Raw genomic sequence first — 26,089 nt, 5'->3', positions numbered from 1 at the left:
CTCAGTAGAGTACCTGCCTAGCATGCTTGAGACCCTAGGCTAGACCCTTAGGACCCCATAAACCCAGCGTGGTGGTGTGGATGTGGTGGTGTGGATGTGGTGCCTGCAGGATGCCAGTGTGGGCTACATGAAACCCTGTCTTTAAAAAAATGAATACAAGGAAGTTCACCTCTAGTCGTAGCTTTAAGAAGAGACCAGCGACTTATTGTTAATCAATGAACTAATCAACTACAGTTCATTCATTCATTTATCTAGCACAGTGGTTCTCAACCTCCCTGATGCCGGGACACTTGAATACAGTTCCTCATGTTGTGGTGACATGCGCCCTCCCCCAAAGCCATAAAATTGTTCATATTGCTACTTCATAATTGTAATTTTGCTACTCTTATGAATCATAATTAAATATCTGTGTTTTCCAGTGGTCTTAGGTGACCCCTGTGAAGGGCGTTGGGACCCACAGGTTGGGAACTGCTCTTCTAACAGTTTCTGGCCACCAGCCTCAATACAAGTCCTGTCCAGGACGCTGAGGACTCTGAGCTGAGTGAAAGGTTCCCTTATCTTGGAAGAGCTCCATATACAATGTGGGAAAGGGCGTACAATTAAAAGCTCCAGTTCCGGGTACCATGGCTGAGGATGTGCGAGATGCTGCAGAAGCGTTAAGAATGGTGGATAGCCTGGTGGAGGTGGTGGCGCATGCGCCTTTAATCCCAGCACTCGGGAGGTAGAGGCAGGCAGATCTCTGTGAGTTCCAGGCTAGCCTGTTGTACAGATTGAGTTCCAAGACAGCCAAGGCTGCACACAGAGAAATCCTGTCTTGAGAAAAACAAACAAAAATAGTGGATGAGCACTCCCTGGGGGTCTTGGAAGGCTTCAGTGGGAGGCAGCATCTGAACTGAGGTTTGAAGGATGAGAGGCAATTTATTAGGTGGAGAGGGGAGGGGAGAGGAGAGGGGAGCAATCCCCATACAAGGCACAGAGCTGGCTATGGCTGGCCATGTCCTTGCTGTACAGTATCATGAGTTCGGCAGTGGAGGCCGTGAAGAGAAGATGTCAGACTCAGGAAGATTGAGAAGGCTTCGCCTGCCAGACTGGGGAGTTCAGACTTTGGCTTTGACCTGCAGAGGCTGTCAATGAGAGAGTGGACAGATCAGTTTTCTTTTCTCTCAGTAGCTCTGACCTGAACAACTGCCTTAGAGCCATCCTGATGGTCTCTGTCAGGCTCTCTTGCACAAAGCATGGCTTGTCACTACCAGTCATGAGTGAACGTTCGCACTCTCCAGTGCAAGTGGATGCCTCCTGTGTGCCTGGCTTTTAAGACTCCCCCATCCTCCCACTAATTCCTCATTGCTCTGTAGCTCCGGTCTTTCATCCTGGCCAGCCCAGTTTCCCATTCACATGCCAGGCCCCACGTCATCTCTGGTGAGATCTGCAATGTGGAACTTTTCCTCCGTTCCACCACGGGCATGGATTGATGGGAGGCCCAGGGCTGGCACGCCATTAGAAGTGATGGTTTCAGTCAATTCAAAGAAGACAAAGTCTGGCCCCTGGGGGCCTCTGGGCAAAGATCTGGGCAGGAGGGATGTTTAGGAACAGGGTCAGGGAAGCGCTGACAGGTAGAATGGTTGCCCCCAGTTTTGAGGTAGTGAGCCCAGCACTTTGGGGTTTCTCTTCACTCCAGGTGAACTCGCACCGAGACAACATCTTCACTTTCCTTAGCCAGAGCCTGGAGTTTGCCAAGAACCCACGGGCCTCCCTCCGGAAGTCCTCTGTCATCTTCATAGGTAACCGGTTCTGGTGTAACAAGTCCCGCAGTCAAGCCTCTGCCTGAGTTCCAGTCTGGGCTTCCCAGAGTTCCAATCTCTGAGGAAAGATCGGTTACAGATTCTATTTGCTCAGGATTCTACATAAGACCCTTCTAATGGCATCTGGGGCTGCCTCTCCTACACCACTATACTACATTTACTATATTTTATTTCTACTCTCCCCTGCCCAAATAATAACAGTCCCTTCACCAGGGTCAGGAGACCTTCCTGCAGAGAGGCCTGGAGGTGATGACCTCTGTAGAATGACCCTTTTTTTTAAGTGTATCTTTTAAATTCATTTGCTCTTTCTCATACCCAGTCCACTCATATACTATCATTCTACCCATCCACTAATCCATCTACCTATCTACCCACCCACCATGTCACACACACACACACACACACACACACACACACACTGCACTTTCCCAACTGCACTTTCCCATCCTTTTATCTACCCATCCACTCATCTGTCCATCATCTACCCACCTACCCATCTACCCATCCATCTACTCATCTGCCCATCCGTCCACTAACCAATCTGCCTATCTGTTTGTACATCCCTTCATCCATCCATGTTCCTATCATCCCTTCATTGGTTTGTTTAGAAAATGATTCCCTGCTCTTTGTCAGGCATGATGACTAGGTTAGAGAAACAGCAAGCTGCTGGGGTGGGTGGGAGTGAGGAGGGGGGTGAGATGGAGGGGTGAAGGGACCACTAATGTGACCAATGCTGGGACACAGGAGCGAGGCTTAGGACTGATGGCATGTGTCTGAACACAGAGACAGCTCCTCACATGGTGATTTCTTTCAATCTTGCTCCAAGCCAACTACTTCTAAAACTGTTAATGTAACACCTAACGCCAAGGCCTGTGCTCTGGAGACTAGGCTGGCCTCGAACTCACAGAGATCTGCCTGCCTCTGCTTCCCAAGTGCTGAGATTAAAGGCGTGTGCCACCACCACCCGGACCATCAGGTGTTTTAGACAGGCACAGGAACACAGCTTCACAGAGCTAAAGAAATGCAACTTAAACAAAAGTAACACACCTTAAGATAATATTCTACTACACCCAGGGGACACAGACCCTGTGTTTAGAGGCCCAGTGTTTACAGACTCAGTGTTTATAGACCCAGTGTATACAGGCTCAATGTATATAGGCACAGTGTATACAGGCTGAGGGCATGCAGGCCCAGCGTATACAGACCCAGTGTATACAAGCCCAGTGTATACAGACTCAGTGTTTATAGACCCAGTGTATACAGACTCAGTGTATACAGGCCCAGTGTATACAGACTCAGTGTATACAGGCCCAGTGTATACAGACTCAGTGTATACAGGCCCAGTGTATACAGGCTCAGTGTATACAGACTCAGTGTATACAGACTCAGTGTATACAGGCCCAGTATATACAGACTCAGTGTATACAGGCCCAGTGTATACAGGCTCAATGTATATAGGCACAGTGTATACAGGCTGAGGGTTTGCAGGCCCAGCATATACAGACACAGTGTAGACAGGTTCAGTGTATACAGGCCCAGTGTATACAGACTCAGTGTATACAAGCCCAGTGTATACAGGCCCAGTATATACAGACTCAGTGTATACAGGTCCAGGGTATACAGGCCCAGTGTATATGGACTCGGTGTATACAGGCTCAGTGTATATAGGCACAGTGTATACAGGCTGAGGGTATGCAGGCCCAGTGTATACAGACACAGTGTAGACAGGCTCAGTGTATACAGGCCCAGGACATATAGTCCCAGTGTTTACAGGCCCAGTGAATACAGACTTGGTGTATGCAGACAGGAAACTCACTGAGACTCTAAGACTCTAGGCAGGCACCAGGCTCAGCCTGGGTCAGGGTCAGGAAGGACTTTACAGAGAGCCACTTTCCGAAGTTAACATACAAGGACAAACAGGAACTCCCCAGGAAAACACATGAGTGAAGGGTCTCTGGGAAGGGTGGGGTATAACCAGGACCCAGGCACCATGGGACCTAGGTACATGGAGCAATGACATCTCAGAGGTCCCTTGCAGCTGTGGCTGACGGGTGTATGAGGCTAGGGGCTGAGAGTCCCTGGGGAAACTGGGCAGGGAGGCAGTACTTTTCCATGTCACAGATAACGAAGCTAAGGCCTAGCCTAGGGTGGCACTGTCCACTGGCCATATCCAGGATCCTGTGCTGTCCTGGTTCGATCCTGCCCACTGGACCAACACCTCCCTGGGACTCCTGTTGAGAATCTGCCCCCAGGCCATATGAAACTCCCATTTCATGCCATCTCTGAGGCTGGAAGAGGGCAGGCAGATTCTCTGAGGCCATCAGGTCCAAGAGTGGGAGGGGGAGGTTTCATGGTGGATGCCTTCACCTCTTGGATTATCCAGGGTCCCTGGTCCCCTGCATGGAGAACATCATGACTGAAGAGAAGCTGAGTGAAGTGAAAGCCAGTAAGTCACGCCCTGGGTTGGTGAGATTGCCGAGGGGGTGAGACCATGAGCAGGATCACGGTGGGTAACAGGAAAAGAGAGTGACGTGGGGCAGGGCAAGATGCCTCAGTTCAGTTCTGCTGTGCTAAAGCTTTAGCTACAGTGAGTGCAATGTCAGCTACTGTGGGGTCAACCCAGAGGCAGAATGCACAGCGTCCTGGGCAGCTTGTAACTTCATTAAGCAAATGGGGCTCAAAAACAAGAGCCCGAACCATTTAGCACAGGGTGGATAGTTTAAATGTTTAAGGGGACACAGGTTCATCTTGCAACTGAGAGAATTGATGGGAGCAGGAAGGGAGGCTGGGGACCTCCAGAAGGGCTCCCTAGAGGAGGCAGAATTTTCACACAAAGCTTTGAAAGATGTGACCATCTGAAGGGCTGGGGAGATGCTTCATAGAGGGGTGTCTAAGCCAAGGCTAGGAAGGAAGGATGAATTTTGAGCTTTGCCCAGGGAGGAACCTTGTCTAAACAAGTGGCCTTTCTCTCCCTCCAACCCAGCTCTGGAGCTCTTGCGACACGATCCAGAAGCATCAGTCTGTATCTACGCAGCCCAGGCCCAGGACCACATTATGGCCAGTTGCTGGCGGAACTCTTGGCCACTGCCACACGGGGATTCATGGGTGTGTGACCCGTCCAGTACGCACCGCTGGAGCCCCAGCTGTGAGAGCCTGCCCACTTCCCACCAGCGGCGCTCCTGGATCATGCAGGCACTGAGCTCCTGGAAGATGTCTTTGAAGCAGTGACATGCCAAAGCCCCCAGCCAGATCACTGTAAATACCATATGGTCAACCTCTCCATTCAGATGGCTTCCTCACGAGGGAGACCCCGGGTCCCTGTGTAGCCCTCACTCTGACGAGTCTGTGAAAAGAGCATGACCTTCATTTGTTGATTCAGTTGACATTTACAGATGTGTGCAGACTGTTTTGTTCACGTCGTACCACGGGACACCAAGGCACAGAGAGGTGAAGGGGCTTGACCAAGTCCACACAGGGGTCTCCTGGACATCTCAGCTCCCTTCCCCAGCGATAAGAGCAGAAGGGGCAATGGTTTAGGTGGCCCTTGTGGAAAGGGAAAAAGAAAGAAAAGACTCCAACCAATGACATTCAGGGACCCTGGTCTCTGAGTCTCACCCTTGGGTCTTTGCCCAATAATTGCCCACTGCTAATGCAAAACTATCTGAAGACATCTTTGTTGTGTCAATGCTACTAACCTCGGGTAGGTAGAGACCAGGTGTCAGGCACAGTTAAACACCTTAGAGTGCGCAGGACAGCAGGACAGCCCCATACCTGAATGGTCAAAAGTGCAAAGGCTGAGCTCAGCAGGGAGACATGGGGACTGTGGCATCCAGAGGTTGTGTATATCAGCTGGATTCTGGGGTGCCAGAGAAGAGACTTCTCAAGGCGGTTTGGAAAGGTGGCCACATTTGGGCATCTCTGGGTGGAGAGCAGGGCACACAGGACCAAAGACCATCTTCAAGGTCACAGTGAGATGGAACCTAGAACAAGAGGAGAGGTGCAAGGGCCAGGCCCAAGGCCATGGAGGCTGTGCAAAGGAGATAGACTTCATCCAGGAGACAGAGGGGAGGCAGGTGGGGGGCTAAGAAGGGAGATAGAGGAGCAGATGCCAATTTTAGAAAACTCTCTCTTCATGGGATGTAGGAACCCTGGGCACTGCTGCTGCAGCAACAGATTGATGCAGCTAGTCTGAAGAAGAGTCTGTCACTAGTCAGTAGTAATGAGCTTATGAATATTCACGACCTAAGGATTCTACCTCTAGGCATACATCTTGGGGTAATCTTCCCACAGGTCCATAGGGGCATGTGTGAAGACCTCTGTTGTCGTATTATCTGTGAGGTGAGGTGAGGAGTCAGGCTGGGTACCCATCCAGGAGGCTAAACCCTATGGGTACCTCAAGCCTTGTGTTAAGTGAAAAAAAGTATGCTAAAATTTTCCTGCACAAAAATTTTGTTTTGTTGGCCCGGTGGCGGTGGCGCCCGCCATTAATCCCAACACTCAGGAAGCAAAGCCAGGCAGATCTCTGAGTTCAAGGCCAGCCTGGTCTCCAGAGCGAGATCCAGAACAGGCACAAAAACGACACAGGGAAACCCCGTCTCGAAACCCGCCTCCCAATAAAAATTTGTTTTGTTTGAGAATGGTTCATGCTATGTAGTCTAGGCTGGTCTTGAACTTGTGATTCTCCTACTAAACCCCCTAAATGCTAGGATTACAGACAAATGTTATCGGGTTTGGCTAAGAATTCACTTTTTGAGAACATTTATAGAAAAGACAAAACATCAGGGTTGAAGAGAATGTGGAGGGCAGATACAAAAGATACAAAAATAGCTTACATAACTATTACCACAAGCCAGGAGACCAGAGGCTAGGCAAGCTTTGCGGGGGATGGATGCGGTGGAGGCTCCCTGTCAGGCCACGCCCCTGTCAGGCCACGCCCCCAGACCAGCGGAACCCAAGAGGCACGGACACGCGCAGCCCGGACAGCAGAGGGAAGGGCACACGTGCCGCCGCCGCCGGAAGGAGCAGAACGCTTCTTGGCCCATCAGATCCAAGCACTGGGGTCGCGAGGTGCAATGGAGAGTTCTGAGCCTGACCCTGCGGACGACACTTCCATGGACGCATTCCTGGATAAATTCCAGAGCCAACCTTACCGCGGCGGCTTCCGCGAGGACCAGTGGGAGGAGGTGAGCGTTCCCGGGGGCTCCGCTGGGATGGGAATGTGGTCCTCGTGCCTTGATCGCAGCCAAAGGACGGGTGGCTTCCAGCTGAGTGCCAGAAGCCATCTGCTTCGGGGTTTTGAGTCTAAGTTGTCAGTGTAGTTAAGACTACAGGGTTTGGCAGTCAGCCCTGTGATCCACCACCACCTGGTTCTGCTACTGGATCGTTTTCCTGAGTTCTCTGAGCTGGGTTCCCCCCTTGTAAAGTTGCTTTACCTGCAACACCCTGTCACTTAGAGAAGGGCAAAGATGAACATGAGAGCACCCAGTTGAAGGTGATTACGACCACCCTTGGAGAGTTGAGAACTCAGAAGTCCAGTTTTCCACCATAGAAACCGGAGCCTGTATAGATCCTGCCAATCATGAGGATTTGCAGATCATAATCAGTGAAAAAGACTTTGACGTTGAGTCCAGGGATTGCATCTAATTCAGTAGACTATGCTAATTATGTGCTTTATTCTTTTGAAATCTAGGAATTTGACAAGATCCCCCTATTTATGAAGAAAGCACCATCAGAAATAGATCCCAAGGAGTTCCCTGACTTGGCTTGCCTTCAGTCAATTATTTTTGATGATGAGCGATCTCCAGAAGGTATCTTATGTGACTAGTGTTTGCTTTGTGTCTTTGTCGAGGTACAGTATGAGTTAGATGGCCAACTTGTCACTGTTCCCTCCACACTTCTTCTTTAGATATCTTCTAAATGTCCACAGTTCCAGGCCTCAAAGATCAAACTCCAGTAAAAAGCCAAATTGTCCTAAAGAATCAGGAAATATGTGTGATAATTGCCAACAAGTATACTACTACCTTAGTGGGCACTGTTGGAGCACTCCGGAGGTAGCTCACAGCAGGTCTAAATCTTAATAGTTTTGTAGGTTGTTACCAGAAAGAGGAGGGGAAATGGCGTTTCAGTGAATGAAACAGTGTAAGAAAAGGAGTAGTATAATTTCCTCAAAAAATTTTTCTTTAAGTCCTTCAAAAACTAGGATAAATATACGTGTTTGTGAGTGCTTGGGTGCGTGCGTGCGTGTGTAGATTGAACCCAGAACCTCACATATGCTAGTCAAGTGAGCTGTAGCCCCCTTTTTTAAACTCTTAGAGCATGGCGGTCAGGGGACAGCTTTGTTTTGTGGTGTGACTTCTCTTTTACTTTTATGAATGTTCCTGAGATCAAGCTCAGGTTGTCAAGCGTGGATACAGGTGACTTGACCTGCTGAGTCATCTCTTAGGTCATCTTTCTTTCCCCCTTCAGCACTCAGAGCCGGGCGGCGGTGGCGCGCACGCCTTTAATCCCAGCACTGGGGAGGCAGAGGCAGGCGGATCTCTGTGAGTTCGAGGCCAGCCTGGTCCACAGAGCGAGTTCCATCACAGCCAGGGCTACACAGAGAAACTTTGTCTTGGAAAAAAAGCAGAAAGAAAGAAAAGAACCTTAGTAACATACATCCTAAGACTTTTGGAATTGATTGTAGCGTTAACTTTGTGTGACATCGTGTCTCTATATTGATGCCCATTTTTTTTAATTTTTTTTAATTTTTTATATATATATATATTTTAATACCATTCAGTTCTACATATCAGCCATGGGTTCCCCTATTTTCCCCCCTCCCACCCCCCTCCCCTTACCCCCAGCCTACCCTCCATTCCCACCTCCTCCAGGACAAGTCCTCCCCCGAGGACTGCAATCAACCTGGTAGACTCAGTCCAGGGAGGTCCAATCCCTTCCTCCCAGACTGAGCCAAGTGTCCCTGCATAAGCTCCAGGTTTCAAACAGCCAACTCATGCAATGAGCACAGGACTTGGTCCCACTGCCTAGTTGCCTCCTAAACTGATCAAGCCAATCAACTGTCTCACCTATTCAGAGGGCCTGATCCAGCTGGGGGCCCCTCAGCCTTTGGTTCATAGTTCATGTGTTTCCATTCATTTGGCTATTTTTTTTTCAATACTTGAGTAAAACTGAAATTTATTATAAGCCACAGTCGTCCTAGGGACCTCCATGCTATATATATAGCCTCTATGGTTCTATGGGTTGTGGTCTGATTGTTCTTTATTTTATATCTAGAATCCACCTATGAGTGAGTACATACCATAACTGTCTTTCTGGGTTTGGGTTACCTCACTCAGGATGATTTTTTCTAGTTCCATCCATTTGCCTGCAAATTTCATGCTTTCATTGTTTTTCTCTGCTGAGTAGTACTCCATTGTGTATATGTACCACATTTTTTTCATCCATTCTTCCGTTGATGGGCATCTAGGTTGTTTCCAGGTTCTGGCTATTACAAATAGTGCTGCTATGAACATAGCTGAGCATGTATCTTTATGGTATGAATCAGCATTCCTTGGGTGTATGCCCAAGAGTGGGATGGCTGGGTCTTGAGGTAGTTCGATTCCTAATTTTCTGAGAAACCGCCATACTGATTTCCACAGTGGTTGTACAAGTTTACATTCCCACCAACAGTGGAGGAGTGTTCCCTTTGCTCCACATCCTCTCCAACATTGGTTGTCATTGGTGTTTTTGATCATAGCCATTCTGACAGGTGTAAGGTGGTATCTCAGAGTCGTTTTGATTTGCATTTCTCTGATGATTAAGGATGTTGAGCATTTCTTTAAATGTCTTTCAGCCATTTGTAGTTCTTGTTTTGTGAATTCTCTGTTTAGCTCTTTAGCCTATTTTTTAATTGGACTGTTCAGTACTTTGATGTCTAGTTTCTTGAGTTCTTTATATATTGTGGAGATCAATCCTCTGTCAGATGTGGGGTTGGTGAAGCTGATGCCCATTTTATCATACCATTAATTTGGATTTTTCTTTCTCTGTTGGTTCCATCTCTTTCATTTATCATATATGTGTTAGTTTGCCTTCTTCTTGCTGTGCTAAGAGACTGTTCAAGATGAGCTTGGGGGAAGGAAGGGTTTATTTTAGCTTATAGGCTATAATCAGTTTATCACTGAAGGAAGGGAACTCAAGCAGGCACTTGGAGGCAGGAACTGAGGCTGAGACCGTAGAGAATGCTGCTTACTGGCTTGTTCTGCCTACCTTGTTTAGCTTTGCTGTACACCCCAGGACCACCTGCCCAGGAGTAGCACTGCCCACAGTGTCATAGACCCTCCCACATCAGTCATTAGTCAGGGAAAGGCTTCCTCTTCCCGGATGACTCTAGCTTGGGTCAGGATGGCAACAACCTAACCTGCACATCAATATTACTCGATGATTCAGATTTTTAGTGGACTTTCTAAAGGTATGACATGATGCTTATTTCCTCTTATTTGCAGAGCAAGCCAAGGCCTATAAAGAAGAAGGCAATGATTATTTTAAAGAAAAAGACTATAAGAAAGCTGTGGTTTCATACAGTGAAGGATTAAAGAAGAAGTGTGTAGACCCTGATTTGAATGCTATCCTTTATACCAATCGGGCTGCGGCACAGTACTATCTCGGTAAGTACTAATTATGACTCAATTAGCTCCTTTTCCCGTAAGTATGTGTATATATAGTGGATGGGTGTGTATGTGCAGGGCAAAGGTTAACCTCGGATGTCGTTCTCAGGAGCCATCTACCTTGGTTTTTTTGTTTGTTTTTCAAGACAGGGTTTTTTCTGTGTAGTTTTGGTGCCTGTCCTGGATCTCGCTCTGTAAACCAGGTGGGACTCGAACTCACAGAGATCCTCCTGGCTCTGCCTCTCAAGTGCTGGGATCAAAGTCGTGCGCCACCACCGCCTGGCCTACTTTGTTTTTTGAGACAGAGTCATTGGCCTGGAGCTTTCTGAGAAAGGTCGGCTGGCTGGCCAGCAAGCCATATGAATCCCTTTGTTTCCGCTCCCTCTTCTCCCCTCAGCGTGGAATTACAAGCACAATGCTGTCACAGTAGCATTTTCATGAGGGTCCTGGGATTGTATTCAGGTCCCCATGCTCATACAGCAAGCACTGTACTGACGGAGCCTTCTCCTCAGCCTGACTTTATTATTTCTGAAGAGATACATGTCTCAGCACTTAAGAACACTTGCTCCTCTTCCAGAGAACCTCAAGTTCAGGTCCCAGTACCCGCATCAGGCTCACAACTGCCTGTACACAGGCACACTCCAGCTCCAGAGGTCTGATGCCCTCTTCTGATGTGCACCACCCCTCCACCCCCCCCCCCCAACACAAACACACAGACACACATCTTTAAAAGAGAAAAGAGGGCTGGAGAGATGGCTCAGCGGTTAAGAGCACTGGCTGTTCTTCCAGAGGTCCTGAGTTCAATTCCCAGCAACCACATGGTGGCTCACAACCATCTGTAATGAGATCTGGCTCCCTCTTCTGGCCTGAAGGGATACATGCAAGCAGAAAACTGTATACTTAATAAATAAATCTTTTAAATAAATAAATAAATAAATAAATAAATAAATAAATAAATAAATAAATAAATAAATAAATAAATGAATGAAAAGGAAAAAGGAAAAAGGAAAAAAAGAAAGAATTCATACCAGGAGTGGTTGCTTATGCTTTTAATCTTGGAATTTGGGAGGCAGAGACAGGTGGACCTAGGAAATTTCTTAAATTGATACTTTTCTTTATTCTGTGTACTGTTTTCTTTCTTTTTTAATTTTCAAGACAGGGATTCTCTATGTAGCTTTGGAGCCTGTCTTAGAACTCATTGTATAGACCAGGCCTCAAACTCACAGAGATCCACCTGCCTCTGCATCCTGAGTGCTGAGGTTAAAGGCGTGCGCCACCACTGCCAGGCCTGCGTACTGTTTTCTCTTTGGAAATTGTGGCTGCTGGTACAGAACCAAGTGGGAGAATATGGGGCTGAGGGCTCTGTGCTTGGTTTTCCTTTACTGGATTACCACTGTGCCCGGGGTTCCAGTGCAGAGGCCCTGATTTTGTGTCTGCCTAGAGTAGACCTCCAGTCTCTCTCTCTGCAGGTTTGGAGTGGGCTGGGTTCCAGCAGCAGACGGTAAGGCATCTGGAAGTTTGCCGGCCTTTCAGTCTGCCTGCTCCCCTTGCAGAGGCCCTGTGCCCGTGACACCGAGTCCTGACTACTTGTTCCTCCCGTGGTGTGGCTCGGTAGTCCCCTCTGCTTTCTGTTTTCAAGCCCGTCCCTTTGCTTTCCAGCTTTCAGAGTGTATTCTGTGTTCTAAGTGCCTTTGTGAGTGTCTGGACCCTGTAAATCTCAGCTACCTGGGAGAATGAGGCAGGAGGATCCCAAGTTTGAGGTCAGCCTGGGCGGTTTTGTGAAACCCTGTCTCAGATCTCAGTACCAGAGGGAAATAATGGAGCTCACTTGTTCTTCACATTGGTCCTTATACCTTGCTCAAGTATTTTTGAGGATAATTTCTAGAACACTGTTGTTTTAAAGAGAGTGGTAATTTATTCTGTAATTAACTGTATTTTTCCATATCCTCACCAATTTCACGTCAGCTTTAGTTTCCTGGCCACTACTGAACGGGACAGCTTTTCACAGGCTTACTCACCATTTCCAATTCATGTGGATTGCTTGCCATTGTGAGCATTTTAGGACGTGATGAGCATAACTATATTTTTTTCAGAAATATGTTCAGTTGTTCCAATTTCTTGAGACTTGTTCAAGAAATGTCTTTGTCAATGCCATGGTGTTCTGGAAACATTTTGACCTCAAAACTTGTTCTTTCTTTTTCTTATTGGCATTTTGTTAGGCAATTTCCGCTCTGCCCTCAACGATGTGCTGGCTGCCAGGAAGCTGAAGCCCGGCCACCTGAAAGCCATAATAAGAGGTGAGTCTCCATGAGCTGTGGGGTGGCCGTCACTATGGAAAAACTGCCATCGGCAGCGCTGCTCCTGAGGTGCTGGCCTGAGGGAGTCACCTCGGTCCTGCGGTCTGATGTGAAGCTGCCCTCAGCAGCTGCAGGCCACTCAGCACTCCTCAGAAGGCTCTACCCTTTAGGCTGTGGGTGTATGAAATTGAAACTCCTCATTTTAAATTAGTAAAGATTAAAATTAATTAAGACACAGCACATCCTGATTTTCTTCCCAGTTTCGCTGGTTGAAAGGCAAGATATTCAAATTCCAATTAAAATAATTAAAAGATAAGTTCTGGGACCTTTGCTGAGAACTCTCCTGCTGGACTGTTTCCTCGTTTCCGTCTTGTGGTCCAGTGCTTTATTACTTTATTCTTTAGTTTTCTCTGTGCTTAGGGTTCTTTGCAAACTTTGATTTATTCTTCACGTATTGAACCTCCCTCCATTGCCATGAGCCAGCTTAAACTGCTTTATCCAAGTTATGCCTCTTTAGATGTCCCTGGCTGGAGGGTGGGAAGTGGGTTCTTGTCCCTCAGCCCACAGGACAGAATGCACTGAGTCAGGATGGCTGGTAGAGTACAGTCCTGTGGAATTAGTCTCACTGATTCATTGTCAGCCTCACCGTAAAGTATGACCTTGGCAGGGCATCTCCTCTCAGTGTCACTTTGCTCAGTTCTGAGTAGGGGTAGGCTTTTCTCCTCTGCCATGTGGGCTCCAGGGAGTGAATTCAGGTCATCAGGCTTGGCAGCAAGGGCTTTACCTGCTGAACCATCTTACCTGTCCAGGGTTAGAGTCTTTGACAGCCAAGCCTTTATAATAAAGTTCTGATGTTTTAAAATTTCTATGAATAGCTGGGCGGTGGTGGCACACACCCTTAATCCCAGCACTTTGGGAGGCAGAACCAGGTGCATCTCTGTGAGTTCAAGGCCAGCCTGGTCTACAGAGTGAGATCCAGGACAGGCACCAAAAACAACACAGAGAAACCCTATCTTGAAAAAAAAACCAAAATAAATAAATAAATAAAATAAAAAAATTTCCATGAAAAGCCTAAAAGAGGTTAACTCTTGAACATGATTGCATCGAAACATTTTAGAGCTGGGCAGTGGTGGCACACACCATTAGTCTCAGCACTTGGGAGGCAGAGGCAGGCAGATCTCTGAGTTGAGGCCAGCCTGGTCTACAGAGTGAGATCCAGGACAGCTAGAGCCACATAATGAAACTGGGTCTCAAACAAACAAACAAAAACCGTTTTGGAACTAGAATCAAGATATGCAGCTTAGTGGTAGAGCACCTTTCCTAGCAGGCACAAGGTGCCTCAGATACCATCCCAGAATGCAAACAAAACAAGCCCCCAAACCAGCCAAACAGAACCCAAAGAGGAGCAGCTTAAACAGATGGCTCTATAAAAAAGGAAACTTAGAAGAGACCCTGGGCTTTGGTGTTGATTGGTGGCTGCGGAAATTCTGCTTTATAGTAAATATCCTTTGGGGGCTGGGGAGATGGCTCAGCAGTTAGGAGAACATTTGCTCTTGCAGAGGATTTTTTTCAGTCCAGTGGATCCCAGCTGCCTGAGACTCCGGCTCCAGGGCTATCCAACATTTCTGGCCTCTTCAGACAGACACTTCTGTGAACACGCCCACACGTAAACATACACAGATACTCATAAAAAATACACATACCACCTGAGATGGGTTTTATTCTCCCATTTGCAGATGAGGAACCTGAAACTCAGACATGGCCCTTGTCCAAGGTCCAGCAGGTAAACGACAGCCATTTTCTAGCCCAGCTCTGTCTGATTCCAGAACCTGTGTTCTTTGCCATGAGCTGCTGCATTTTAGGGTTCTTTATACCAGGAAGACTTAGAAGTTTTGAACTAAATGGGGATGAGAGCGATTTCACAAATCCTTTCCTTGTCTAGGAACTGAACTACAAAGAGTCCTGCTTTCCCATCTAGGGCTGGCTGGTGCCCGGTGGGGAGGGAGGGTTTGTTCAAGGTGTGCACATCGTTCCAGATCCTCAGGACTCTGGTTTCTGCAGGTGCCATTTGCCATCTTGAACTGAAACACTTTGCCGAGGCTGTGAACTGGTGTGATGAGGGGCTACAGATTGATGCCAAAGAGAAGAAACTTCTAGAAGTGAGGGCAAAAGCAGACAAGCTGAAGGTTGGTAACTGTCCACAGATAGTTTGCATTTGCTAATTAGCATTCCTCAGGTTATGTCTCAAGTCGTTGTGGGAATATCTGGTGTGTATACTAGCAGTCTAGTAGTGGTGTCTAACTTTGCCCTGCCAAGAGCAGGTGTAAGTGGGGTTCCAGCAGGCAGAGTTTGCTGAGAGATGATGCCTGAGCCTAATCTCTTAATGACTGAGCAGGAGTTTACTTGGCTGTGTAATGACACTGAGGGAGAAGAACATTCCAGACAAGAGCCCTAGGAGGGAGACGTCAACAAATCTGTTTGAATTCTACTTTGCCACTGTTGAAATGTGTTGGACAAGTTCCTGATGTCTCTCGGTCCCAGCTTTGAAAATGAAGAGTATAATGTATACCTTGACTGTTTTTATGAAGATGTAATGAGCTAAGTGGTTTTCACATTCTCAGGAGGGTTAGAAACAACCAGATAATACCCTGCAGAGACCGAATAGCTGCAAAGCCTGACATATCTGCTCTCTTCCCTTTGTAGCAGATGTTGGCAGATTCCTATCACCTGCAGGTCAAGAGTGGAAGCCTTGGACAGACTGGGGGTGGGGGTGAGCGGGGAAGAATATTCTCTCCGTCAGACTGAGTAGAATGTAGTGTTTTCCCTCACAGGTTGTGACTGTGCAGAAGGCAGAGCCTGTGAGTTTTTGACACGGGTTCTCCAGCCACCAGAGAAGCTGGGGTCCCCATGCAGCACTTGCCCACTTCACTGGGGTCCCTGAATCGAGACGCCCTTTCTCCTTGATTGGTGGCGTCCTCCTCAGCTGCCTGAGCCCACTTTGGGGACAGACTCAGTCACCCCAGGTGTCGCACTCAGTCCGCACCACCAGGGCGACACACCTGGTGCACTTGGCCCTTTACTTGGCAGCACCCCTCAGTGGACTGTGAGTTCCTGGGGTACAAGAACTAAGGTTTGGGGGTTTTGTTTGTTTGCTTTTTTAAGAACTAGGTTTTAAATTTCTGCTTCCACTGGGCCTGGCCTCTGGGTGTGTGCCTGTGCTTGTTTACTGAAGCAGCCCCTGGTAATCCCTGAGCAGGAGCGTGGCCTGCACAGGACCGGGTATGGTCCTGCACGGGACTGGGTATGGTCCTGCACAGGAACTGGGTATGGTCCTGCACAGGGGCTGGGTATGGTCCTGCACAGGAACTGGGTATGGTCCTGCACAGGGGCTGGGTATGGTCCTGCACGGGACCGGGTATGGTCCTGCACGGAACTGGGTATGGTCCTGCACGGGACCGGGTATGGTCCTGCACAGGAACTGGGTATGGTCCTGCACAGGGGCTGGGTATGGTCCTGCACAGGAACTGGGTATGGTCCTGCACAGGGGCTGGGTATGGTCCTGCACAGGGGCTGGGTATGGTCCTGCAGGCTGGGGTAAGATGGAGGAAGAGCTCCCTGGAGCTGATGGCATCTGAATTTTATTTCCAGAGGATGGAAGAGAGGGATCTGAGGAGGGCAAAGTTGAAAGAAAAGAAGGAACAGAGACAGACCGAGGCTCTACTCCAGGCCATCAAGGTGAGTTCTCAGAGTATAGCCAAGTGTATGAAGTCCCCTGGCTGTGGAAACCTGCCGGGAGCCTTCCTTGGGATGCTTTTTCTTCATGACTGTGCCTACCCAGGCTCTGGAGTCAGACCACCGCGTCCAGTTAGCTCGGCCCCTGCCTTTGCTGGTCTCAGCAACAAACTGAGTGTGTGCTCTGGGCTAATCATCCTCTCGTCCCATTTTCTCAGCAGCCATCTGGGGAAGGCTTTCCTCTTCCTGCTTTACTCGTTTTAGATGCGAAGACCTCACACAGCTCAGGGTGTCAGCGCCTGGCCTTTCTCTTGACTATAACTTATGTTACAACTGAGAAAGCCACAGTTGTAGGATATTGTTCTAACTAATGGCAATAAAATCCTCCCTGTCCAGCATTCTGAAGTGAGTGTAGTCCAGGAGGCCCAGTGGCCAAGCCAGTTAGTGCTTGGTTCCTACATGAAGAGAGCGTGTCTGACTCACGTTTCTTTCATCCTTGACAGCCGACTAATCTCCCAGTTGATCTTGCTCTGTCTTTACAGGGAGATGATGCCTCCTGGGCTGAGGTTGTAGTTTCTTTCTGTGTTCACTGAAGTTATGCACCCATTTTGATTATTAACTTTGAGAACTTAACACTGCTAAGGTGTACCTCACTTGTCTCTCCCAACAAGCAATCTGTTAACACATATTAACAAGTTAAATATGGGGGCTGGAGTGGTCAAGATCCCTGGTTGTTCTTCCAGAGGACCCAGGTCCATCCCCAGCACCCACATAGCAGCTCACAACTGTCTATAACTCCAACTCCAGGGGATCTGACACCCTTACACAGACACACATATGGGTGAAACACCACATAAATAAAATTTAAAAAAAAATTAGACTGGGCACGTGACACATGCCTTTAATCCCAGCACCTGGGAGCAGGTGACAGGAGGATCAGAAAGTCAAGGCCAGCTCTGGTTCCAGGAGACTGTCTCAGAAAGAGAAAAGAACAGGTTTGCCCACTCCTACTTTAGGGGATATCATCATAGCTAATTTTGATGTCCCCAGATGTGCTAACCTTAGAAAGCTAGCACACGTTAAGAGATGGCCCCACTCCGGAGACCCGTGGTGGATCTTCACGTCAGTAAGGCAGTCAGGATGAAGTCAAGCTTTTATTTCTAGCATCCTATGTGCTTATCAAGGGAAGCATTTGCATTCCTGGACCACTGCACGCTTGCCCTGTTCTGTGCCTCTGCATGAGCATTCTCCACCTTTCAGAGCCACTCTCCAGCTCTACGTCTACCATCCGCTGCGACTGTTCCATAGCTGCTTCCTCTAGACCAGAGACAGCTCTGAGGGCAGGGAACCATGTCCACCTCCTCTGGATGCAGGGCCAAGCACACCACAGATGCCTAGTGAAGTTAAACAAGCGGTGCCTACTGTGTGCCAGGCCGCCAGGACAGTTAGGATGGACCGTGCGTGGAGCTGGCCCTCAGGAAGCTTCTATGGCTAGGGTGTATTTCAGTGATGTGTGTTCGCATCTTCCTACATAAGGTCTGTGCCTGGGTTTTTGTCTTCATCCAGGCTAGGAACATCAGGCTTGTCTCGGAAGCGGTGGTTAAGGATGAAGATTCAGCCTCCAATGGTCCAACTGAGATCATCCTGAATGGGCTCAGCTCTGAGAACCCTGGTGGAGCCAGGCTAAGTCTAAATAATCAAGGCAGGCTGAGCTGGCCTGTGCTGTTCCTGTACCCAGAGTATACGCAGTCTGACTTTGTCGCTGCCTTTCATGAGGATTCCAGGTACACACTCCAGCAGCTCTCCACTTCTGCTCAAGTGCTCCTCCTGCTGGCATGCCAGGGAGTAATTCAGAGTCACCCCCTAGCAGGTTGCCGGGCTTCTCCATTGTGAATCTGGTGACTCTGTGTCAGCACAGGGCTTGTCTTGTCACTGTCTGGTGGGTCATCTTAGGTAGTACATGCGTATAGTGTAAGTGTGTGTTTATTACAAAAGATACAGATCGCATCATTTGACTTGTGATTTCAAAGCGTTAATGCTTAGAAAGATTATGTCTTAGACAAGTGTCTAGCCTTCATATTTTGGCGCTGTTGTCTCAGTGGGTTAAGCCTGAATGTCATGCTTTATACATCACCTTTCTCTCTGAATTGGTGTCCAGGGACTGATGTGGGGATGTAGATGGAACATTGATACCCAGAAAGCACTTCTTCCTCCCGTAGGTTTGTTGACCATCTCAAGGTGATGTTTAGTGAAGCACCCTCCTGGGACTCAGAGCAGAAATACTACCTGGATAATTTGGAGGTAAGAAAAGTTCTGTTTCGTTCCTCTGAGGGAGTTGGGGAGAGTGCATACAGAAATTGAGTGTTTTTAAAATGTGTGTGTGTGATTTGCCACAGCACATGTGGAGGTCAAAGGGCAACTTTGGGGCGCTGGCTTTCTCCCCTGTAGGTTCTGGGGATTGAACTCAGGCCATCAGCCTTGTCCATCAAGAGCTTTTACACACTGAACCATCTCACTGACCCTTGAGTGATTACAATTTTCTTGGTAAAATATACATTATATAACACTCACATTTTAGGCCCACAGTTGAGTGACATTTTCAAGCTCCTCACACTATTAAATGCCCATTACCACTTTCCCTCTCTATAACGTTCCATTTTCCTAAACTGAGACACTGAACTCATCAAACATCAAACAGAAATGTCCTCTACCCCTGCCCTTGGGTGTGTTCTACTTCCTTTCTCTATGAACGTGGGACCACACAGACACAGAAGTCATACAGTGTCTGGCTTACTTCGCTTAGCGTAGTGTCTTCAAGGTTCAACCATAGTCTAGAATGAGCCATATTGTAGCATATGTGAGCCTTCCTTTGTAAGGAAGGGTTTCTCTTGTGTAGCTTTGCGCCTTTCCTGGAACTCACTTGGTAGCCCAGGCTGGCCTCGAACTCACAGAGATCCGCCTGCCTCTGCCTCCCAAGTGCTGGGATTAAAGGCGTGCACCACCACCGCCTGGCTTAGAATTTTTAAAATAAAATATAACCAGAGTTTACTGAGTAAATGAATTGTTTCCTGAATATTTGAGAGGGAGACACCACATGTTTTCCAGCAACCTTGAATTACTTTTGTACATGTTTTCTGTAGACAATGACACTCTTCATGATCTCAAAAGAGCTATCAAGGTCAGGAAACTAGCCTTGATTGCTGACTGCAGTCTTATCCTCAGGCTCCATTCAGGGTCCACAGATTGTCCCAGGAAGGTTCCTTTTGTTCCAGGAACACATAGTATATTGATTATGTCCTTTATTGTCCCTGCCCTGACCCCTGAAGAGCTATTGTCTGTGTTTTCTGTCTTCTCTCCCGTGTTTCCTATGACTGGATTTGGATTTTGTATGTTTGGACTGTTACAGAGGTGATGCTGTGTTCTCACTGACCTATCAGGTGGGCTCTCAGTGTCTTGTTCTTAAAGATGATCACCCTGGTCACCTGACCAAGGAGGGCTCACCAGGTCTCTACTGCACAGTCACTCTGTATACTTTACAATTTATACTTCATAGGAGGCTCTTTGAAATGAGTGTGTGTGCACGTGCACTAGCATGCATGTAGATGTCAGAAGACAACTTTCAGGAGCCAGATCTGACCTTCCGTCATGTAGAGTCTGAACTCAGATCATCAGGCTTGGAGCAAAGCATGTGCCTTTACCACTGGGCCATCTCACTGGCCCACCATCTGTTTTACTCAGTGGGTTTATGGTTTCCTCTTTTAGTCAATGAGTTATAATTGGCTACTGTGGTTGTTTATGTTCAAATTGTGCTAGACTTGGTTAGTGGGACTCTCTTCAGACTTGTTCTTATAGATTAGTGTATAAGAACTTGTTTCTGGCCCGGATGCTCCGGCTTGGACCTGTGTTTTCTTCCCTGCAGCTCTGACAGCAGCCATTCTTTCCAAGGAGCCTTGGTTGTTTCTGCTGGAGAGTGGTATTAGAAGCCTAGGTCTCTGTGCGGTCCATATACTGTTCGTATTGGGAAAAGGGACTCATGGTTAGGGACTGAGTATGTGGGCCACGTTATGTGTCTCCAGTTCTGCTCCGGCACTGAGATCTGCTTTATATTTGTGAGGAAGACTTTGGTGGCTTTTTGGTTTTTGAGTCAGGTTTTTACTGTGTAGCACAGGCTAGCCTGGGACTCAAGACAGTCCCACTACCTCAGCCTGTGTGCCCTAGAGTTCCAGCTGTGCACTGCCACGCCCAGCTGACCTTTGCTCTTTGGTCACTCCCCCTCTGCCACTAGCACTGGCACCTTCCTGTGTGGAGCCCTCAGCCCCATGGCGGACTGCTCCCCCTGCATGGCAGCCTTCCTCGTCTGCGGACTGTGACATCCTGAATGGATATCACCCACCCTTCATCCTGTTCAGGCTCTAACCCAACAGGCCATCCTGTTGGGGCTTGGTGGCATGGACTGTAATCCCAGCCACTTGGGAAGCTGGAGTAGGAGTCCAACCTGGACTAATAAGCAGTTCAAGGTAACTTAGTGACTTTATTTTAAAACCTTAAAAAGGAGGGGTGTGGCTCAGTGGTTGAGCACCCTCCTGGGTGTGTGACACCCTGGGTCCCATCCTCAGTACTGCAGATAGCAACAAGAAAACAGAAGCGGCAGGCCATTCTCTGCCATAACCAGTGGTCGTCTTTCATCTGTCTAGGGCCTGATACTCCCCCATCGTTTTCTGTCCCCCACATGTGGACACTGTTTCTACTTCTCTTGGGCCCCAGCTTGCTGCCCTAGGCTACTCCACTAGCAGCAGCAGCCGCTGCCGCCGCCACCACCACCACCGCCGCCGCCATCCCAGCTTCTCAGAGTGGCCGCCGCGTGAGTAGGGCTGCCGAAGCCTGGGTTTGTCTCTGATTGTCTTCCTGTCAATCTCACAGATCTACTTCGAGGATGAGGATGGAGCAGAACTGTACCAGGTGTCCCCCTGGAGCACTCTGCTGCAGGTGCTGCAGCACCCCAGGTGAGCACCTCCGTGGGATGATGGGGAAGTGCGCAGGCCCCTTCCCAGAGTCTAGTCAGCTCCTCCGCTCACTGATCCACAGCCAACGCAGAAGGCAGCCAGGCAGAAGGCATCGGCCAAGGAGGGTGAAGAACAATGGCAGCCCGGGCCGGGGGAAGTGAGTGGCCTGGTCTCAGAATGGAAAAGCTGCTTGGTTTTTGTAGCTGAAGGCAGCTGGGGTCGCTTCCATTTTCTGATTGCACTTGTCTCCCGACACTGTTACATGGAAAGAGCATTGCAGATAGCCCTTGGCTCCCTCCCTGTATGACCCTGAGCACACTCTGCCTCACTGGGCTTGCCCTTCACCTGTAGAATGGGCACATGTTTCTAGGGTACTTTTGAGTCAGGATGCAAAGAGAAGGCAGAGTGCCCTGTAGACATGGTGCAGCCTGCCGGGGGGAATGTCTTTGTGATCAGCAATGGCAGCAAGCAGGATTCCACAGCCGCCTCTCAGCAGCTTCTGTAGAATGCCCTGAGGGGGTTAACAAGTTCCCTCTTGGGGCCATTTTTCTCCAACTTGGAGCACAGTGAAGAAGAGTAAGGCGAAGGATTTCTGCACTTAGAATAGAAGCCATTTGTGCTGGGGTGAGGGGTCGTGGGTGTGGTAAGCAGAGAGGCCGGAGAGCGGAGTTAGCACCGTTCATGGAGCATGGACTGGACTGTCCCACTGAGGAACACAGGCTTTATCCTGGATGGTGAATGGACTTGCCGAGGTGAGTTCAGGAAGGTGTACAGATTTGAATTGTCCTGTTGGGTGCTGAGGCCCAAGGTGGGAGAGGCTGGATGGGAGGGAGGCTCAGGACAGATGGGGGGATTCAAACATGGCATCCTCCAGGAAGCCCTTCCCGTTTCCCTCCCTGTAGAGGGGATTGTGCCTTCTTGGCTAAGGATGTATCTCACACATCTTTTTATAGCCCTTCCTCCAGGACTAAGCTTGGGAGCAAGAACATGTTTTTGTTGTTGTTGTTTTTTCGAGACGGTTTCTCTGTGCAGCTTTGCGCCTTTCCTGGAACTCGCTTTGGAGACCAGGCTGGCCTCGAACTCACAAAGATCCGCCTTCCTCTGCCTCCCGAGTGCTGGGATTAAAGGCGTGCGCCACCACCGCCTGGCCTTTTTTTTTTTAAGCATGTCTTTTAACATTTAAGGAGGAGGGGGAGGGGCGGGGGGCTCGGGGGCTGCACCCACGCCATGGCATGTGCAGTGTGCAGGTCAGAGGACACCTTGTGGATGTTGGCTCTCTCTTCCACTATTTGAGTCCCAGTAGGGCACAGCAGCCACGTGCCTTTATCCACTGAACCATCTTACCGGTCCATGTGGTTACACTTTAATCTTGTTTCTTAACACAGGGCCTTGTTACTAAACCTGGAGTCATAGTCTATACCTCAAGAAGCCAGGCTTGGCCATTCACTCTCAAGAAACAAATTCAAAGAGCAAAAGTAATAGTTTTGTTTGTTTTTTAAGAGGGGGCGTTATTAATTCAGTGTGGCCACAATGGGAACAGATGGCCAAGCCTGGCTTGTTGGGGTATAGACTGTAGCCTCAAGTTAGTAAGAACCCGGCTTACCCAGTACTCACAGAACAGGGAGTGAATGAACTGATAACTTGTTTTGTGGTCTTCTTTCATGTTTAGTCCCATGTGTGCCTGATGCCAGAGGGCCGACCTAGAGTTGTGGCTCACTTTTAAGGGGAGACTTATGCTGTCCCCAGACTTACGAACAACCAGACAAAGAAATGTGCTAAGTTGTATTTTAATGTTTTATATGCATCCGAAGGTTCACCTTGAGTGTGGTTGGGAAGGTGCATGGATAATGGAGCGGATAATCCAGTTAACCACTCTGTCATGCTCCCTGCAGGTACTTGGTGAAGGCCCTTACACCAACATTCGTGGTCTGTGTAGGATCCTCTCCTTTCTCTGAGAATTATCTTCAGGGGAAAAGGGTACACAGGTAAAGTGGGAGCCAGACCCTGGGGTTTCCTCCCTTAACTTCCTCTGTCTGGAGTCTACATACTTGGATCAGACAGACCTGGAGTCCAGCATTTATTTCTCTGTCCCCAGGGACAGTGGTTGCTAACCTCATGCTGGGGACAAGCTGCTGGCCTCCCTGAAGCTCCGCCTGTCTGACTGAGTGCCGAGTTCCAGCTGGGCCTCCCCCTCCTCAGATTCACAGCTCTGTCTTGGTCAGAACAGCCTTGGAGTCCATGGCTGAAGGAGCATCTGCTGCAGTTGCCCGACAAGCTGGCCTTGGTGACTCCCTGGCCTGTAGATTGTGTCAGGGCACAGCAACAGTCTTAACCTTTGTGGCATCGGGCATGTACAGAAGGCTCCTCCAAGGCAGTAACTAGCCCTGCATAGTATTCTACGGTTGTAGGGCTGAGACTGAGCCTGGCTCTCCACCAGAATCGGGGAGAGCTATGAGGGATGCTGTGGATACCATGAGGTGAATGGAGCCATGAAGCCACATCCTGTTTCTGCGTTAATGACTGTACAGACCGTAATCCTCGGGACCAGTTCCTCTGCCCTCCCAGTGTGAGAACTGCAACAGACCAGACAGTAGCTCCCGAGTGCTTTCCCGATTCCTCAGCTCCAGTCACGCTCCTGCCTCAGCAGAAGAATGCTGGGTTAGGGTGTGCACCACTGTATCTGGCTAGTAGTCCTTTTGATCTGGAAAGTCGTGATCTGTCGATAGTTTTTTTTTTTTTTTTCTTGTGCTGTTCATCCTAGAGACTTTGTGTACTCTTCCCTGCAGCTGAGTGGCTTCCTGCAATGCCCCCCTATCTCCCAAGGGGAGAAGGGCTGTGAGCAGATGTGACTCATGCCACATCTGACAGAAGCGGGAGGAGCCAGTGGGCAGTGGGTTGCAAGTAGTCTGGTGTTCTTTTCCCTCTGCCGTGAGGCCCCGTTTCTTAAGTAGGAACATCCCCTTCAGCCTGCGTGTCTCAAAGCAGCTGGCCTAAAGCCGCTGATTGTAGTCAAGTGAAAGGCAAATGTTTTTTTGTAGTAAACACTGAGATTTGGGGGGGTTGCATGTTACTACAGCAAAACTGACTAATAAATACATCATTAAACTGAGACCAGCTGGTGTCCTTCCAATGGGTCAGTTCGGGGTCTTGTGTTGTATGCATCCTTGTTTCTGGAAGAGAAATTGTCTGGAATATTTAGGGAGACCAATGCAGCTTTCTTTCCCAGGGCAGGTCCCTGCAAATCCAGCTTCTTTTCTCCTCTAGTTTTGGAAACTCTGCAGACATTCTCTCCTTACTAAACTGACTTCCTTTGTAAGAACTCAGAAGTCATGTGAGGGGCCTAACAGTTGGGGACAGTCTGGCAGCCATTGCAGGATCCTAGGAGCAGCCATCTGCTCCACGTCACTGTCGTGGGCAAAGCACATTCCTGTGTCTTTCTGCTGTCTAATAGGGATATGCCCCGGCCCTTTCCTTAGGCTTGTGAGGCTGGGGTGAGGCAATGGATGAGAACAGGTGCAAACTGAAATGCACCTGGCAGATGTTCTGGAACCTTCCATCATCAGACCCTGCCCTTCCCATCAGCCAGCCCCTGCTGTGGCTCTCTCAGTCCTTGACCTTCTGGAATCATCAGCTTGGATGCCATGGGGAGGGGAATGTCTCAGTTACCTTTCTGTTGCTGTGGTAAGACACTATGACCAACCCAACTTAGAAGAGTTTCCTGGGGCCTTACAGTTCCGGTGGGTTAGTTAGAGTCCAAGCCCCTCATGGTGGCATCACGGAGGCAGGAGGGCAGGTATGGCGCTGGAGCAGTAGGGAGAGCCCGCATCTTGAGACAACAAGAAGGCAGAGAAAGCTAACTGGGAATGGCCATCTCCAGTGACATCTCCTTCCACAGCCGCATCTCCTGATCCTCCCCAAACAGATTCGCCAACTAGGGGCCAAGCATTCAGATAGCTGAGCCTGCGTGGCCATTCTCAGTGGAACTGCCACAGGGAGAACGGGCACCAGGAGCTGCACTGTCACACCAAGGCCAGGTCTGCTTTGGCCACCGCACCCATCCTGCGGAATACAGCAGGAGACTCAAACCTTACCTGCCTGTTTGGCTTTTTGTTTTGGTGTGTGTGCATGCGCGTGTGCCTGTACACACACACACACACACACACACACACACACACACACACACACACACACACACACAGAGGCATGTGGGGGTGGCGTTGGGAGATAGGGACAGGAGACCCACGGAGGTAAGGTGAAGGTAAGGCTGAGGCACATGCTCCCACATCTGCTCCCGGACTCCGACTCTAAGGGAGAACCTTTTCCTGACTCGTCCCTGGGACTCCCCTGGCAGAAACCCTCAGCATGCAGCGTGCTTGCTGTCTTCCCAGACAGGGTGGAGGAAGGCCTCCCTGGGTATGTCTGGGTGCCTCCGTGGATGCGGGACATCTAGAGAAATGGAGAGGGAGGAAGTCCCCCAACACTGCTGGCAGGCACAGACGCTGGCCATGGAGACCTCTACAAATGCATTCCGGCTCTAACTGCACTGGATTCTCTTAACCCTGATAGCCACTGCTAGAGCCCGTGATGTCGGTATGGAGAAGGAAGCGTCAGAG

General features: G+C 49.0%; 2 protein-coding genes across 6 annotated transcripts in view; both read left to right on the top strand.

Annotated features, from left to right (window-relative positions):
- The window catches only part of Mroh7 (maestro heat like repeat family member 7), a 51,317-nt gene extending 46,126 nt beyond the window's left edge, over positions 1-5,191 (top strand). For all 4 annotated transcript variants that reach the window (XM_006977703.4, XM_076564642.1, XM_076564641.1 and 1 more), the window contains 3 exons: positions 1,679-1,781; positions 4,186-4,248; positions 4,786-5,191. In XM_006977703.4, coding sequence (XP_006977765.1) covers positions 1,679-1,781; positions 4,186-4,248; positions 4,786-5,030 — 411 coding nt within the window. In that variant the 3' untranslated portion in view covers positions 5,031-5,191. The remainder of the gene's footprint in view (positions 1-1,678; positions 1,782-4,185; positions 4,249-4,785) is intronic.
- A 1,566-nt stretch (positions 5,192-6,757) lies between these two features.
- Ttc4 (tetratricopeptide repeat domain 4) lies at positions 6,758-24,587 on the top strand. 2 transcript variants are annotated; one of them, XM_006977701.4, is made up of 11 exons: positions 6,758-6,985; positions 7,492-7,609; positions 10,283-10,444; positions 12,664-12,741; positions 14,803-14,927; positions 16,390-16,476; positions 18,040-18,257; positions 18,693-18,774; positions 21,394-21,476; positions 23,369-23,461; positions 23,572-24,587. In XM_006977701.4, the coding sequence occupies exons 1-11, from the start codon at positions 6,875-6,877 to the stop codon at positions 23,585-23,587; spliced, it is 1,173 nt and encodes a 390-aa protein (XP_006977763.1). In that variant the 5' UTR covers positions 6,758-6,874; the 3' UTR covers positions 23,588-24,587. The 2 variants fall into 2 exon arrangements, with proteins under 2 accessions (XP_006977763.1, XP_006977764.1); XM_006977702.4 differs by lacking the exon at positions 23,572-24,587 and having other exon boundaries at positions 6,785-6,985; positions 23,369-23,465.
- The last annotated feature ends 1,502 nt before the right edge of the window (positions 24,588-26,089 follow it).

This window comes from Peromyscus maniculatus, chromosome 2, assembly GCF_049852395.1.
Source record: "Peromyscus maniculatus bairdii isolate BWxNUB_F1_BW_parent chromosome 2, HU_Pman_BW_mat_3.1, whole genome shotgun sequence".
NCBI classification, from domain to species: domain Eukaryota; kingdom Metazoa; phylum Chordata; class Mammalia; order Rodentia; family Cricetidae; genus Peromyscus; species Peromyscus maniculatus.
This window is presented reverse-complemented; position numbering and strand designations above follow the sequence as displayed.

What these genes read in the sequence shown, in the direction of transcription:
- Ttc4 (XM_006977701.4), top strand. Translation starts at nt 6,875, where the DNA reads ATGGAGAGTTCTGAGCCTGACCCTGCGGACGACACTTCCATGGACGCA. An exon ending in TGATGAGCGATCTCCAGAAG is followed by an intron (nt 7,610 to 10,282) that starts GTATCTTATGTG and finishes TCTTATTTGCAG; the next exon opens with AGCAAGCCAAGGCCTATAAA. An exon ending in TGCGGCACAGTACTATCTCG is followed by an intron (nt 10,445 to 12,663) that starts GTAAGTACTAAT and finishes GCATTTTGTTAG; the next exon opens with GCAATTTCCGCTCTGCCCTC.